Source organism: Martes martes, assembly GCF_963455335.1.
Source record: "Martes martes genome assembly, chromosome: 1".
Taxonomy (NCBI): Eukaryota; Metazoa; Chordata; class Mammalia; order Carnivora; family Mustelidae; genus Martes; species Martes martes.
In genome coordinates this window covers 117,621,283-117,636,266 of record NC_137888.1, presented here as the reverse complement: position 1 = coordinate 117,636,266, position 14,984 = coordinate 117,621,283, and the positions used below count along the sequence as shown (strand labels likewise).

The 14,984-nt window shown below is 35.6% G+C and overlaps 1 protein-coding gene across 4 annotated transcripts in view; it reads right to left on the bottom strand.

The window, feature by feature from the left end:
• Positions 1-346: 346 nt before the first annotated feature.
• ZNF148 (zinc finger protein 148) overlaps positions 347-14,984 on the bottom strand; it is a 117,522-nt gene continuing 102,884 nt past the window's right edge. For all 4 annotated transcript variants that reach the window (XM_080799877.1, XM_080799880.1, XM_080799878.1 and 1 more), the window contains 2 exons: positions 3,621-3,739; positions 347-3,270 (listed from right to left, as the gene is read on the bottom strand). In XM_080799877.1, coding sequence (XP_080656003.1) covers positions 1,672-3,270; positions 3,621-3,739 — 1,718 coding nt within the window. In that variant the 3' untranslated portion in view covers positions 347-1,671. The remainder of the gene's footprint in view (positions 3,271-3,620; positions 3,740-14,984) is intronic.

The window sequence follows — 14,984 nt, the reverse complement described above, 5'->3', positions numbered from 1 at the left end:
GACTGCAGATCTACAGGGCCAATATAAATGTTAAAGTGGAAATTAGCAACAATAAATTTTCACCTTCCAAGGATATTAATTTTCGATTATCACTGGTGCTACACATCAGTATGTGCATTGTGACAAAGTTGTTGGAAATAAAATAAACAAAAAGCTGGAACAAATTAAAGATGATAATAATATAATAGAACTAACGTTATTTTCCAAAAATTTTAACTGTCCAATGTGTAACTCAAACCGTCATTCTTTAGAAAAGCATATATACGTGTTTATATAAAAGCACTATTTATTGTACCATGCTGTATTATTTTAAGACAAAGTATAAAAAAAAAAAAACATTCGTGGTATAAGGATAAAGTCTGTAGTTTATTTAGATTTTGAAATGCAACAAAAAGTTTCCGATCACTCATCTAGCTGAAAAAGAAACTGTAGTTACTAGAATTAGTAAACACTTTTGGTTTGTAAAATTGTAATGAGCAGTGTTCATTAAAAAGTAATTCAAGATAAAATAAGCAATTAAAATGCCCATTTCTTTAGTTTCTCTGGATACTGTTTAATTATCCAATCTATCAAGATTCTAGAAAGAGAAGGATTAAACCAGGTTTTACAGTTCCAAAGATACCCAATTTCCTTTTATTGCCAAAAATTAAAATAGTCAATTATGAGATGATTATGACACAACCATATCAAACCTAAAAATCTAATTTTTTTTTACTTTGAGAAATCAAAAATACCAAATAGATTCTAAGTGCTCTATGTTAACTGAAGTGTATATGTAAAGTAAAATACAATTAAGCTTTAAAACGTGGAATATACATTTTGTGTAAGCATTATGTTCTTGGGAATGTAATCTACAGAATATCTTTTTACTAAAACTTCAAAACCTTGATACCTGCACATGAAAAATCATAAAAAATATCTAAGTACAACTGTACAAAGAAACTGACACCAATATGCATACTTCCATAGAGAAGTGAATGCTTCAACAGTTATGTATTTTGGTAAAAGTTCTGAAAGTATGCATATTTTAAAAGTAATTAGGCTTTTAAATAGTGGAATCTTAGACTATCAGATTTTTATTACTTTTTTTTCTCAAAAAAAAAAACATGTCAATATAATGCAAAATGAAAATCAAGGGTATATGGCATATCATTCTTTTTAAAAGGTGTTTTCTTGGTTTCTTTTTTCCCCCTACAGGACACGCTAATTTATTTAAGCCATAATCTCTTGACATTTAAACTTTTAAGTTCACTCTGTCTGTAAAGTATACTCAGATTCCCTGCTGAAGTGCAATGACTATGCTGAAAAACTTAGAAACAGTATGAGTAAATTTCACACAATTACTAATCTCCTAAGAATGTACAATGTTATCAGTTAGGAAACAATTGTGCGAAAGTCTTTTTTTCCTTTTAAACTTGGTGTAGGTGGAATAGCAAGTTTCTGTTCTAAAACAAGTAATGCATTGCTTCTATAAAGGTGACAACATGTAAGGCAGTTCAAAGAATGCTGACTAACCAAACAAAATGCAATTATTGGATTATCTTGCTATTCATATCAGCTTAACTTGTTTTAACGCATTGCTCTTAAATCTGTACAGCACTCCATTTTACACAGAGTAACCCCACTCTTGATTAATCTGTTCTAAAGTGCCAGTATTATTTACACATTTTTTTAGCCAAAAGTCTGGCCAGTTGTGGCATCAGGTGAAGATGTCATCCCAGCTCTATTATCATTTACATTCACCAAGGGAAATTCTGGAAATTCAGCACTTGTCCCTGGTCCCCGAAGGTTCACCTGTCCATTGGCAGTGCTAAATTGAGTAGCTATTCCAGCTCTTGATCCATGATATGGAGCACGGAAGGGCTGTTCAAAGGAGCTCATTTGGTAAGCTTGGTGGACAGGCTGAGCCTCAGCTTTTTTCTGAGAAGTCACTTGATCCAAAAAGTCCTGTGTTGATGTGGCAGAAGCATGGTTTGTCTCATCACCTGAAAAGGGAAACGAGTGCTGTGAATCACCAACTATTAGTCCAAAGTGGGACTTATCTGGAGTTGTTCTTAGTGGAGAATTCATTCCTGATCGAAAGCTGTTGATGGGCATGGCTGCATAGACTTGCTTGTCTATGGAAGAGAATGCTGGCTGATTTGGAAGGGTCTGGTTATCAGTCACAAAGTTAAGGCTCGGGCTATTCAAATAGGCATCATTTTGGCTAGTTCTGTCCAAAGCCTGCTGCAGAAACTTTGAGTATTCCTGCAACATGTTGGCTTTATCTGATGAGGATGCTTGGGAGCTTGATCCAACATTCTCTGCCTGGGTGACCTCAGGGACTTCTGAAGAATTTATTGATATGCTAGAAGTCACCTCAGTGTCCGCAACACTGAAGGATATCTCATGCTGTCCATTAGCTTTATGCGAGTAATGATCCAAGAGAGTCTGCAGTACCTCATCTGGAATAACATTTTTGTCATGGTTACTCTTAATCTCCACATTCAATGCCTGTGAATCTAGTATGGACGCTGTAGTACTTTCATCAATGACACTTGCCACAGCTGCTTGTGTTACAGAAGGCTGAGAAGCTATAGTACCCACATTCAGCGCATATTCCCTACTATTGTTACTTGCTGCTTGAAGATACCGCTTCTTCTTCAAAAATTGCATGGCATCATCATAATTAGTGCTACTGTGCACAGGTTTACTGGGCCCCTCTTGCAAATTATCAACCTGATCAATGTCAGCGTTGCCTTCTGAGTCCAGCAAAGCTTGTTTATCCACGAGTTCAAAAGCATACTTTGAAACTTTGCTCTCTTCGTATGTGGATAAAGGCGAAATTGTTTGATTTTGCTCCAGTGGCTGTTTCAGACTTCTCTTACTATTAATTTTTTTGAGAACCAACTTAGGTGGATGTATTTCTCCTGATGCATCTTCTAAATGCGATCCCCCAACTGAAGAATGTGGCATTTCAACAGCATACTCTGCTACCATATACTCATCTTTTACTTTAGTACTTGAAGAATAAAGAGGCAAGTAATCATTTTTGTCTTTCTTCAGGTCAGACTTGTCCAAAGCACTCTCTTTGTCCATCCCAGATGATTTTTTCTCAGTTTTCTGCCTTTTCTTTTTTGGCAGTGAGTTATCTTTTGGTGATGTAGAAAAGCCAGAATCTTCCTCAGATGTCAGAAGGCCACCTTTGATGGCACATCTGTTTAGTTTTTTGTCATGATTTTCATGGCACATACGTTTATGTTTCAATACACGATCTGTTCTGGAAAAATACTGTCAAATTCAGATTTTGGCAGTCAGTTTTTTGTTTTAGTTTGTGTTTTTCGTCAAGCAAGAAAAGAAAAGAAAAAAGTAATTAATATGAAGGTAGATATAAGTATAATAAAATAAGAAATTCCAAACTAATTTGTTCAGCCAGTTGTCTATTGTAAATCTGATCAGCAGCAGCAGGGAAGTTCTTCACACAGTTCTAGTAGCAACATTTTCTAATTTAGTTTAACAGAATTATTTTATGATCTTAACTAGGATAGAACAATTTCAATGTCTATCATACCTCAACAAAGTGATTAAAAAAAAAAAAAAAAACCCAAAATCGAAAACAAACATTTCAAACCACCCCTTACCTGTAAACAGTATTCACACTGGTAAGGTTTTTCTCCACTATGAGTTCTCTTATGCCTTTCCATGTGATATTTTTGTATGAATCTCATACCACATTCATCACAGCGAAATGGTTTTTCACCTAGTATATAATACAGAAAGTTTAAAACAAAACAAATATTGTAAAATAATGAATTACTTTACCACAAAAATCTCTAAATAAATGGCTCTTTTAAAAACTGCCATACTTTGCTCTTTTTAAATGACAAAAACTTTGCTCCTACATTAAATGTATCATCCAATGTAATCTGTAAAAAATATTTTGCTTTACAAAAACAAAAGATTGGAATGTGCCGTTGGAAAGAAAAGGCTGAAGGCAGGTATACTCAGTTTCTCTACCTTTCTATTATGTGTGTACATAACATACTCTTTCCACGAAGACCAGCAGTACCAGGAACTTACAGCAATGTGAACACTGTTTCAGTAGAGTAGCTGATGCTTTACATCTTTTTTAGACAACCATACAAAATAATGTTTTAGAAAATTCTTTGAAAAAAGAAAATGTTACCCATATATAGTTCAACTCAACTCTTGGGTACACCTTTTCAATTCTTCATTTCTTTTCAACAATTATTTGTGGTTAAATGAAATCTGAATCCTAGGAAATAGTCTTAAAAATCTAATTTATTAAAACATAAAAAGACCTTAAATTAGACACTAAGTTTCAAAAGGCGTGTTTATACTGATCCTTTTTCTCAACCTAAACCAGCATTTCTCATGTCCTTTTGGGGAATGAATCAAATTGAGTACTGCTAATCAGACACACAACTCCTGCCTCCACCCCCTCCATTTTGTTTTTTTAATTCATAAGGACCAATTAGCTGTAAGGAACCATTTCTATGAAGATCCAGAATAGTTTTTACTGATAAAACCACAATAAACAGAAGGATGTGACAGTAAGTTATCTTGAATAATACTTTTTTGGGAAGCTACTGTTTCATACATTCAACCAAATCTTACTGAATACTTGCCCTCTCTACCCATAACCCTGCTGTAGGAGATTAAAAGTATAAAATCCATTACTTGGCCTCAAAGAGCTAAAACGTTATTGGGAAAACAAGATGCACACATTATAAAGAGACAACTAATAAACTATGTTCAGCTCTAGTTTACCTTTACAACATTATTTCTCACTACCTCTCCTCTTAGAAAACTCTTCCTCTAGCCATCAAAATACCCACCATCTTGTGCTTTTTCTACCTCTGCTGCAGATTCACACTGCTCCTTCAGTCAAGAATGCCCACCTAGGGGTGCCTGGGTGGCTTAGTTGACCATCCGACTCTAGATTTCAGCTCAGGTCATGATCTCAGGGTCATGGATTGAGCCCCATGACGGACTCCGCACTCAATGAAGTCTGCTTGAGAGTCTTTCTCTGCTCTCCCTCTGCCCACCCCTCCGTGCTCCGACTCTCTAAAATAAATAAAATATTTCTTTTTAAAAAGAATGCTCACCTCTGTGTGATCAAGGTGCCACACTTCCTTCAAGTCCCAACCCATATCCTCTGGGATTCTCTGCCCCACTCTTCCAGGGGAAAAGTATCTTTATTTTTTCTAAATTTCCACAGAACTTCATCTGAGCCTCTCCTATAGCTCTCATTACTATTACTGTCATCTCAGTAATTATTTTGTACATCTCTACTCTACCAGATCACATTTCTTTTGGTCTGAATCTGAGTCTAAATTATCTTCACGTAACTCAAAATACTTTGTGCAATTTTCAAATGCCAAATGAATAGCATAAATGATTATTACAGTGGATTATTACTGGGAAAAATGTTACTGAGCCAGTATGATTTGGAAAAGCTTCTTGCAAGTGTTAGAATTTAAAGCTAATAGCATTTTTTTTTTTTAAGATTTTTATTTGACAGAGAGAGACACAGCAAGAGATGGAACACAAGCAGCTAGGGGACTGGGAAAGGGAGAAGCAGGCTTCTCACTGAGCAGGGAGCCCGATGTGGGGCTTGATCCCAGGACCCTGGGATCATGACCTGAGCCGAAGGCAGATGCTTAATGACTGAGCCACCCAGGCGCCCTAGTGAATAGCACTTTTATTTTTTTTCAAAAATTTTTAAAAAGACTTTATTTACTTACTTGAGAGAGAGAGAGAGCATGAGATGGGAGAGGGTCGGGGGAGAAGCAGCCTCCCTGCTGAGCAGGGAACCCGATGCGGGACTCGATTCCAGGACTCCAGGATCATGACCTGAGCTGAAGGCAGTTGCTTAATCAACTGAGCCACCCAGGCGCCCTGAATAGCACTTTTAAAGAGCATGTGTATGTGGTTAAAGCCAAAGAAAGAAAATGTAGTAGAAAGTAACAGAGAAACTAAGAATTTAGTTACTGTGAAATGTCCAGGAGAAATGGTGCCTAAGAAGAGAATTTAATTTGGTGAAGATTACTTGAAACTTTAAAGAATGCAACTTCTGTTAAAAAAAAAAAAAAAAAAAGGAAAGAAAAGAAAAAAAGAATGTGATTTCTGTAATTGCTATGGAGTTACCGAATTTTAGGGCTAAAAGAACCACAGAGACCCCAAAGGCTGATGGTGGTGTGGCAAATGGCTCTAAGCATGCCACCTAGACTTTAGGACAGAGTAGTTCCACTTCTGTACACTGGGGTTTTAAGTAAGGACTCCAAGAGTTCAGAGGCTTCGTATTCTCCAATTAGATCTATAAATTTCTATAAATCTCAGAAATTGAGAACCTAACCCTAAAATTCATTTGGAAATGCAAGGGATAGAGAATAGCCAAAACAATCTTGAAAAACAAAAACCAAGTAAGACTCACACTTCCTAATTTCAAAACCTAGTACAAAGCTACAGTAATAAGTAAGATAGTGTGGTAATGGCATAAGGATAGACATATATACAAAAGAACAGAAATGAGAGTCCAGAAATAAACCTTTACATTTAAGGTCAACTGATTTTCAACAAAGGTGGCAATACACTTCAATGGGGGAAAAATACTCTTTTCAACAATGATGCTGGGGCAAATTTGATTATCCACATGTAAAAGAACAGAGTTGGACCCCTATCTCAATCATATACAAAACTTAACCCAAAACAGATCAGAGGCCTAAATGTGAGAAAACTATAAAACTTTTAGAAGAAAACATAGAAATATCGTGACCCTGGATTAGGCAATGATTTCTTAAACATGACAGCCAAAGTCCAATCAACCAAACAAAAAATACAATGTAGTTCATAAAAATTAAAAACGTTTGTTCTTCAAAAAACACTACCAAGAAAGTAAAAAGGAAGAAAGGTAGCTGCTGCTGGAAATAGTTTGGCAGCCCCTCAAAATGTTAAACAAAGGATTACTGTATGTCCCAACAATTCTACTCCTATATACATATCCAAAAGAAAACAGGGACTCACTCAAACAGATACTTGTACCTCAATGTTCATGGAAGCAGTATTCACAACAGCCAAAAGATGGAAACAACTCAGTGCCCATCAGCAGATGAATACATAGGTAAAATGTGATATATACTACAATGATATATTATTCAGTCATAAAAAGAAATGGAATTCTGATACATGCTACGACATGGATGAACCTTGAAGAAATTATGCTAAATGAAAGAAGCCAGACATGAAAAGAACAAACATTGAATGATTCCACTTAGATGAGGTACCCAGAGCAGAAAACACACAGACAAAAGTAATAAGAGGTTACCAGGGACTGGGAGAGGGAGGAAAGGAGAGTTATACTGTTTAATGGTTAGAGGTTTTTGTTTGGTCACACAGTACTGTAAATATACTCATGCCACTAAATTCTACGCTTAAACATGATTAAAATGATAAACTTCCATGTTTTGTTTTTTTTTTTAAGTGAAAACATAACCCAGGGAAGGAGGAAAATTATTTGCAAATTATGTATCTAACAAGGGCTGTTCAACCAGTATATGAAACGAGCACTTACAACTCGACAGTTTAAAAGACAAATAATCTAAGAATAGGCCGTAGGTCTGAACAGACATTTCTCTGAAGATATGCAAATAGGCAATGAGTACATGAAAAGATGCTCAACATTATTACTCATTAGGGTAATGCAAATCAAGACCACAATGAGATACCACTTCACACCCAATAAGATAGTTAAAATAAAAAGATAATCACAAATGTTACCATGGATGTAAAGAATCTGCCCATATTTTCAAGACCCATTTGCAGTTTCATCTTTTAGGTTACATCTGATACATTTCGGGTTCATCCTGAGGTTCATGTGACTATCAGTTTTCCAAACACCATTTACTGAGAAGTTCTACTTTTTGTGATCACTTCTTTATCAAAATCATATACTAGTGATTTCTATGGGTCTATTTCTAGACCTTCAATTCTATTCTGCTTCATTGGTCTGACTATACATAAGCCAGAATGAAAACGTTTTAGGACTTCATTATATACTTTATCATCTGGGAGCTAATCCCCTTCCTTGTTCTTCCAGTTTGTTCTGTTTATCTACTTTCCATATTATTTCAGAATTATCTTGTCTAGTACTTGAGGATGAGGGGAAAGGACAGCTGCCTGAAATGTTTACACTAACTTGCAAAAAACTGATATCCTTTACGATGTTGACCTTTCTCACCAAAAAAAGGCGGGGGGGGGGACCTCTTCCCATTTAACCAAATTTAGTTTCATGTCCTAACAGTGTTTTAATGATTTCTTCATACGGGATTTTTCCACATTTCTTGTTGTTGACACTGTAAATGAGGTGTTTTCTTCTATTATATCTTCTACTGTGGATGCATAAAAATATATGGTTTTCTACTTCACTAAATTTGTAATTTTTCAATTGACTCTCATGGATTTTTCAAGTATAAAATAATGTTGGTTGCAAAAATAGTTTTTTTTGCCTCTAATATTTTTCTTTTGTATACTTCTGCTGGCTACTATCTCAAACATCATATTAAAAAGTAATAGTGATAATGTGCTCTATGTCTTATTCCTGACCTTGGCACTTTGGTATGTTCTTTGAATAAAAACAAAAAAATAAAATGACTGATAACATATTTCACTAAGAAAAATAAACACTTCAATGAAATTTCTTTAGAAGAAAATCCCTTTATTGTTTTTCCCTTGAGGACCAGGGCCCCTCCACTAAAAGGAAAGACAACCTATACAGCATTTGAGTGATTTTAAACATACTTGAAATATAACAAGAAGTTTGTAAATACTACTTACAATTCAGGAAAGCAGTAACACGGGGAGGAAAAAACAAGGTGTTCCACTAATGGTAATTTCTAATACTCAAGAGGCCTGGGATTTCTCTTCTAATTGCTGAGACCACAATTTCTTCCCATTGTGGTGTTTCTCCCTAGTAATTTTAATAAGGCACACACTGAGCCTGTCTCTCATGTCTGATCGTTCTTCACAATTCCTTCCTTTACTTTCTGAGCTCTAATCAAAGTGGCCTTCTTGCAATTCCTAGAACTATCATGTTTTTTCTTTCCTTTAGGATCATTTTCTCCCAAAATTCCTCCCCAAAACACTTCTCTGTTATGATAGTGAACTGCAAAGTGCTATATACTCAAGAAATGGTATCTACTGTTCTGATTAATAGGATGAAAGAGATAATTATTTTAATAACAAAGTCTTCATAAAATCTAACCTATGACGAAGTTCACATGGCCTACCTAGTAATACATACTGGACAGCAGAAGGAATCATCCATCTTTAGTAAGTCATAAAAAAGGGTAGGTATAACAAAATTTACAACAATAAATATTACACTAACCAAAAAAGATCATGTACTACTGTGACAAGCATTGTAAGTACTTAAAAATACAGGTTCTACAGCCAGACCAGCTGGGTTTTAATGCTGGTCCTCAGCATTTCTCAACTGTGAGAAATTGAGCATGTTACTTAAACTCTTAGGACTTGATAATCTTATCTGTAAAGTAAAAATATTAATAAAACATGCCTCAGAACCAAATGTTAGATGAGATAACCTGTGGGAACTAATTTAAAAATGAAACCCGGTACGCTTAATAGCTCAATAACTGTTAGGTATTAAAAATAGAAACAAAGAGGCTAATTAATGAATGATTATCATTATATTTACATATTGATTATAGTTACAACCCATTGGCTGGGCTATATATCCTAAATGTTTAAAACATTCTTAACTTACACGATAAATTTTGGAAAAGGGAAACAAGGTGGATTATTGAAATAAATACATGGGCTAGTAATCATATACTCAGTTATTTCCTTAAAACTTTAGGGAATTTAGAAAATATATATTTGGCAAATAGTCCTTCCAGGAGGTTAAAAAGATCATTTATCTGTCTAAGAAGAACACATATACAAGCATACCTCAGAGACACAGCAGGATTCAGTTCCAGACTACCACAATAAAGCAAATATTGTAATGACATGAGTCAAATGAATTTTGAAATTTCCCAGTGCATATAAAAGCTATATTGATACTCTACTATAGTCTATAAGTGTGCAATAACACTGTGCCTAAAAAGAGCACATCCCTTAATTTAAAAATATATTACTGCTAAAAAATGCTAACCATCACCTAAGCTTTCAGCAAGTTGTAATCACTCATCACCATAACAAATATAATAATGAGAAAATCTGAAATGTGACTGAAGTGAAGTAAGCAAATGCTATTTGAAAAATGGCACTAATAGACATGCATGATGCAGAGTTGCCACAAACCTTCTTTAAAAAAAAAATGCAGTATCTGTGAAGCACAGTAAAGCAAAGCACAATAAAGCAAGATATGCCTGTACTGTGCAGGAAACTAAATTCTATAGGAAATAATCTGAGACTAAACTCTAACCAATGAAGTATAAATTAGGTCATTACATAAAAACTGTGAAGCTGCCACAGTAATACAAAGACATGTCAGTTAAATCAAACTGAAAACAAAACAAAAAAACCATAAGTCTTAATTTGACTAATGAGAAAAGTAACTTTCCTGGGTAGCAAAGTTTTAAAAACAACCTTTCTAGTAGAATAGAATGGCTTTATTTCCCTAGAATGGAGGTCAGGGAGAAACTTCAATTCTTGCCATTTAACTTTAGAAACTGGCAGGGGTGTCTGGGTGGCTGAGCTGGTTAGGCTTACACATCCTACTATTGCTGATTTCAGCTCAGATTAGGAGCCTGCTTGAGGTTCTCTCCCTCCCTCAGCCTGCCCCCCACTCAACTGCCCCCCCCAACCCTGCGTGCGCACTCCTCTCTTTAAAAAAAAAGAAAGAAAGAAACATTAGCAATATTTGCCCACCTTAAAAAAATAAGTTGGGGTAATCACCTTCCCCTACAAAAGAAAATGAGGAAAAAGTTCTTTCATTTCCTCTACACTTCTTTTCTTTTGTGGAGCTATGAAATTATGTATTTGCACTGCAATTTTTTAAATGGTCTAGTTTCTGTAAGATGAAACAGCAAATGACAGGTGGGGATTTGTTTTTTGACTTACGTTTTATTAGACTTCTGCTTTATTAAACAGACGACACTGAAAAATAATGAATCACCTCCAGTAAGAGCAACATCCCAGCAGACCCAATTCACAATTTTAAAGATTTAAGTATGAGTTGGTCTAGGAATCACATGAGAAAAATAAACGAACACTGTCCGAATTCTAAAAATAAACACCACCACATAATTACGGCCATTTCCACGACTTATTTTTTCTATCAGTTGTATATTATGCATCCAATGCCTAGCTTGTAATAACATCTAAGCATATTAGCACTAAGTATTTGTCCCAATGATGACATGTAAGCAGTACAAAATCAAAACTAAATACCAAGAGGAAATTTAAATTAGAATCTCAAAATGCGGGGCATTTGGGTGGTGCAGCTGGGTAAGTGTCTGACTCTTGGTTTCAGTTCAGGTCATGATCCTGGGAATGAGTCCCGTGTCAGCCTCCATCCTCAGCTTGGAGTCCACTTGACATTCTCTCTCCCTTATGCTTATGCTCTCTCTTTCTCTCAAAAATAAATACATCTTTAAAAAAAATCTAAAAACATAAAATAGATTTTAAACAACAGTGAGCTAAGTAAACACTATTCTGTAAACATGTTAGTATGATTTTGAACTTAATATTAACCCTTTTTCCAGCTACCTCTTGAAAACAAATGCTCTATAATAAAAGATCAATAATGAAGATTACATTAAGCATATAAAGAGCTTACCAAATCAACTGACTCTACACTGAATCACGTATACTGCATTCCATAAGAAGAAAGAAACCATCATCAGCTAATTTTCTTTCTTATTTATGGCATTATCTTCATGTAAGACTGGACAAATGCCCATCAGCTTTCTTCCCTTTTAAAAAAAAAATTAACTACAGGATCAAAGGGTGAGGAACCATTCTCAAAAATATACTTTTCTCAGGATGCCTGGGTGGCTCAGTCAGTTAAGTATATGACTTCAGCCCAGGTCATTAGCCCAGGGTCTGGAAATCGAGTCCCGCATGAGGCTCCTTGCTCAGCGGGGAGTCTGCTTCTCCCTTGTCTATTGCTCTCCCTGCTTGTGCTCTCTCACTCTCTTGCTCTCTCTCTGAAATAATATCTCTAAAAAGGACATCTGAGTGGCTCAGTCGTTAAGTGTCTGCTTTTGGCTCAGGTCATGATCCCAGGGTCCTGGGATCAAGTCCCACATCGGGCTCCCCACTCTGTGGGAGGCCTACTTCTCCCTCTCCCACTCCCCCTGCTTCTGTTCCCTCTCTCCCTGTGTCAAATAAACAAATAAAATCTTTTAAAAATTAAAAATAAAAAAAATCTTTAAAAAATACATACTTTTTTCATCATTAAAATCTTTTTTCCTAATTTGAGCCCTAATCAGGCTTTTTGCCCACACTTACAATTGTCTCTTACTCTGTTGCAATAAAATGATATGCCTTTTTACATTAACGGCAACCTACACTTTAATTTCATATACAATGCATATGAGAAATATGGCAGTGGTGCTCTGACATGGGAAAGGAGCATAACTGAACTTTTAGGCAAAAAACCCAGATATAGTATGACTGAGAATTAGTGAAATTTCAAGCAGCATATCTTTTCTGAGTTCAGCTGTCCATTAAAGACAACAAACAAGCACCACAGTTCTAGGAACACAGCATGAAGTAGTCTACTTCAAGTACTCTATTAATTTTTAAAGTGTTATCTTAAAAATGCAGGTGAGAAACACATTCCAATCTAGAACACCTGTCTAATTTTGTCTTCAAGCTCAACATTTTATTGAGCACCTACTACGTGCCAAGCATTTGCTGGACACTCTTACACTTAAATCAACTCTATTCTTGTCTATTAAGTACATTATCCACATTTGCCAGGCTAGGAAACTTTTGCCCAAAGTCACGGTACTAATAAATCAGGCCCAGGAACAAACCCTGGTGGCATTCTTTCATGTCCAGAAAAGCCCTATCAGCAACAAATGCATCTACTTAATGGTTTATCTCAGAGCAATACCAAACTGTGGACCAATAATACAGCAAGTTGTATCCCAGACTTTCATCAATTCATCTAACAAGTACTAAGTGTCTGTCACTGTTTGGAAATGACAGTAGAAGAACATGAGTGGTTGCAACCCAGGTTTTCTTGTTTTGTTTTGTCCCCCCCCCCCCACCCCATACACACACTATCTGGCTATCTGGTAAGTTTTTACAAAGGAATATACCTTTGAAAGCATCAACACAATCAAGATGATGCATTTATCTAAAACCACAAAGTTTCTTGTTACTCTGTAAAATCCCTTCCTCTCACCCTTCTGTCATTCCATTACCCCTTCTCAGGCAACCAAGTATCTGGTGTCAATCCCTATAGTTTATGTTAATCATTATTATGAGTATCTTCAAACATACACAAAAAGTAGAGAAGAATATAAAGAGTACGCATGTACCCATCCTCAGCTTTAATAACTACCAACACTCAATTTTATTTTATCTAATTTATCCCATTATTTTTTCTTCCTTCACTTCTTATTTTTAGCAAGGAAACTTTTTACTGGAGTACAAAAGTCACAGAGAAAATAATCATAATCATAGCTCACTGCATTTTCAAAGTCCACTGACTCATTTAACCAGCACCCATAATCAAGAAATAGAACATTACTAACATTTTCTAAGCACCTCATGCAGTCTCCCTGATTACTAATCTCTCAAAGATAACTACTATCTAGACTCCTAACACCAAAGATTAGTCTTCCCTTTTAATAAAATGTAATGGAAATCTTAAAGTATACAAGAAAGTACTCAGAAGATACCCTTATCATATTCTAAAAACAGATTTAATGAGAATATACCTACACAAAAGTATACAAATATATAAATGCAGTTCAAATCTGTGTAAATAGCAACCCACCCAAGAAACAGAATGAGCACAGAAGCATTTCTACCCCCTCTCCATCAGTAACCACTATCTTGATTCCTAGTGCAAATTCACTTTGCCTTGTTTATGAATTGCAAATGAATGGAGTCACAGAGTATGTATTCTTTTGTATCTGGCTTTGTATACTCAGTGTTATGCTTTTAAGATTTATCCACAATATTATGTTTAGTATTCCCTCATATGAGTGTACTTGGGATTTACTGATTCAATCCTTGATGGAATTTTGGGCTATCAATAGCAATGCTGCTTGTGCTTGTCTCTTGGGGAATATATGTACATTATAGAAGCATTAAAAAAAAAACTAGGAGTGAAAATGACAAATTGTAGTGTTTGTATATTTGCAGCCTTGGCAGATACAGTATACTAGAGATTGAACATCCCAATTTTCATACCTGCCAGTGGTATATATGGGTTCTTAGCGATCCACATCCTTCTAAGTATTTGCTACAGTGTGTATTTTTCATTTTAGCCATTCTGGGGTGTGTTCAAATGGTATCAGATTGCAATCTTAAGTAATCTTCCTTATGGCTAATGAAACGGAGTATCCTTTCCTGTGTTTTCTGACCATCTGGATATCCTTTTTGTGTGTTAAGTGACTGCTCAAGAGTTCTCCCCACTCTTCTATTAGCTTGTCTTTTCCACGGTAGTTTAGTAGTAGATTAGATTAGTAGTTCTGTATATGTCAGGCTTAGTTTTCACTTCCTTTTTTTAAAAATTGTGTTATGTTAGTCACCATACAGTACATCATTAGTTTCTGATGTAGTGTTCCAGTGTTCACTGTTTGCTTATAACACCCAGTGCTGCATGCAATCCGTGTCTTCCTTAATACCCACCACCAGGCTAACCCATCCCCCTACCCTGCTCCCTTCTAAAACTCTCCATTTGTTTACCGGACTCCATTTCTTTTTTTTTCTTTAAAGATTTATTTGACAGACAGAGACACAGTGAGAGAAGGAACACAAGCAGGGGGAGTGGGAGA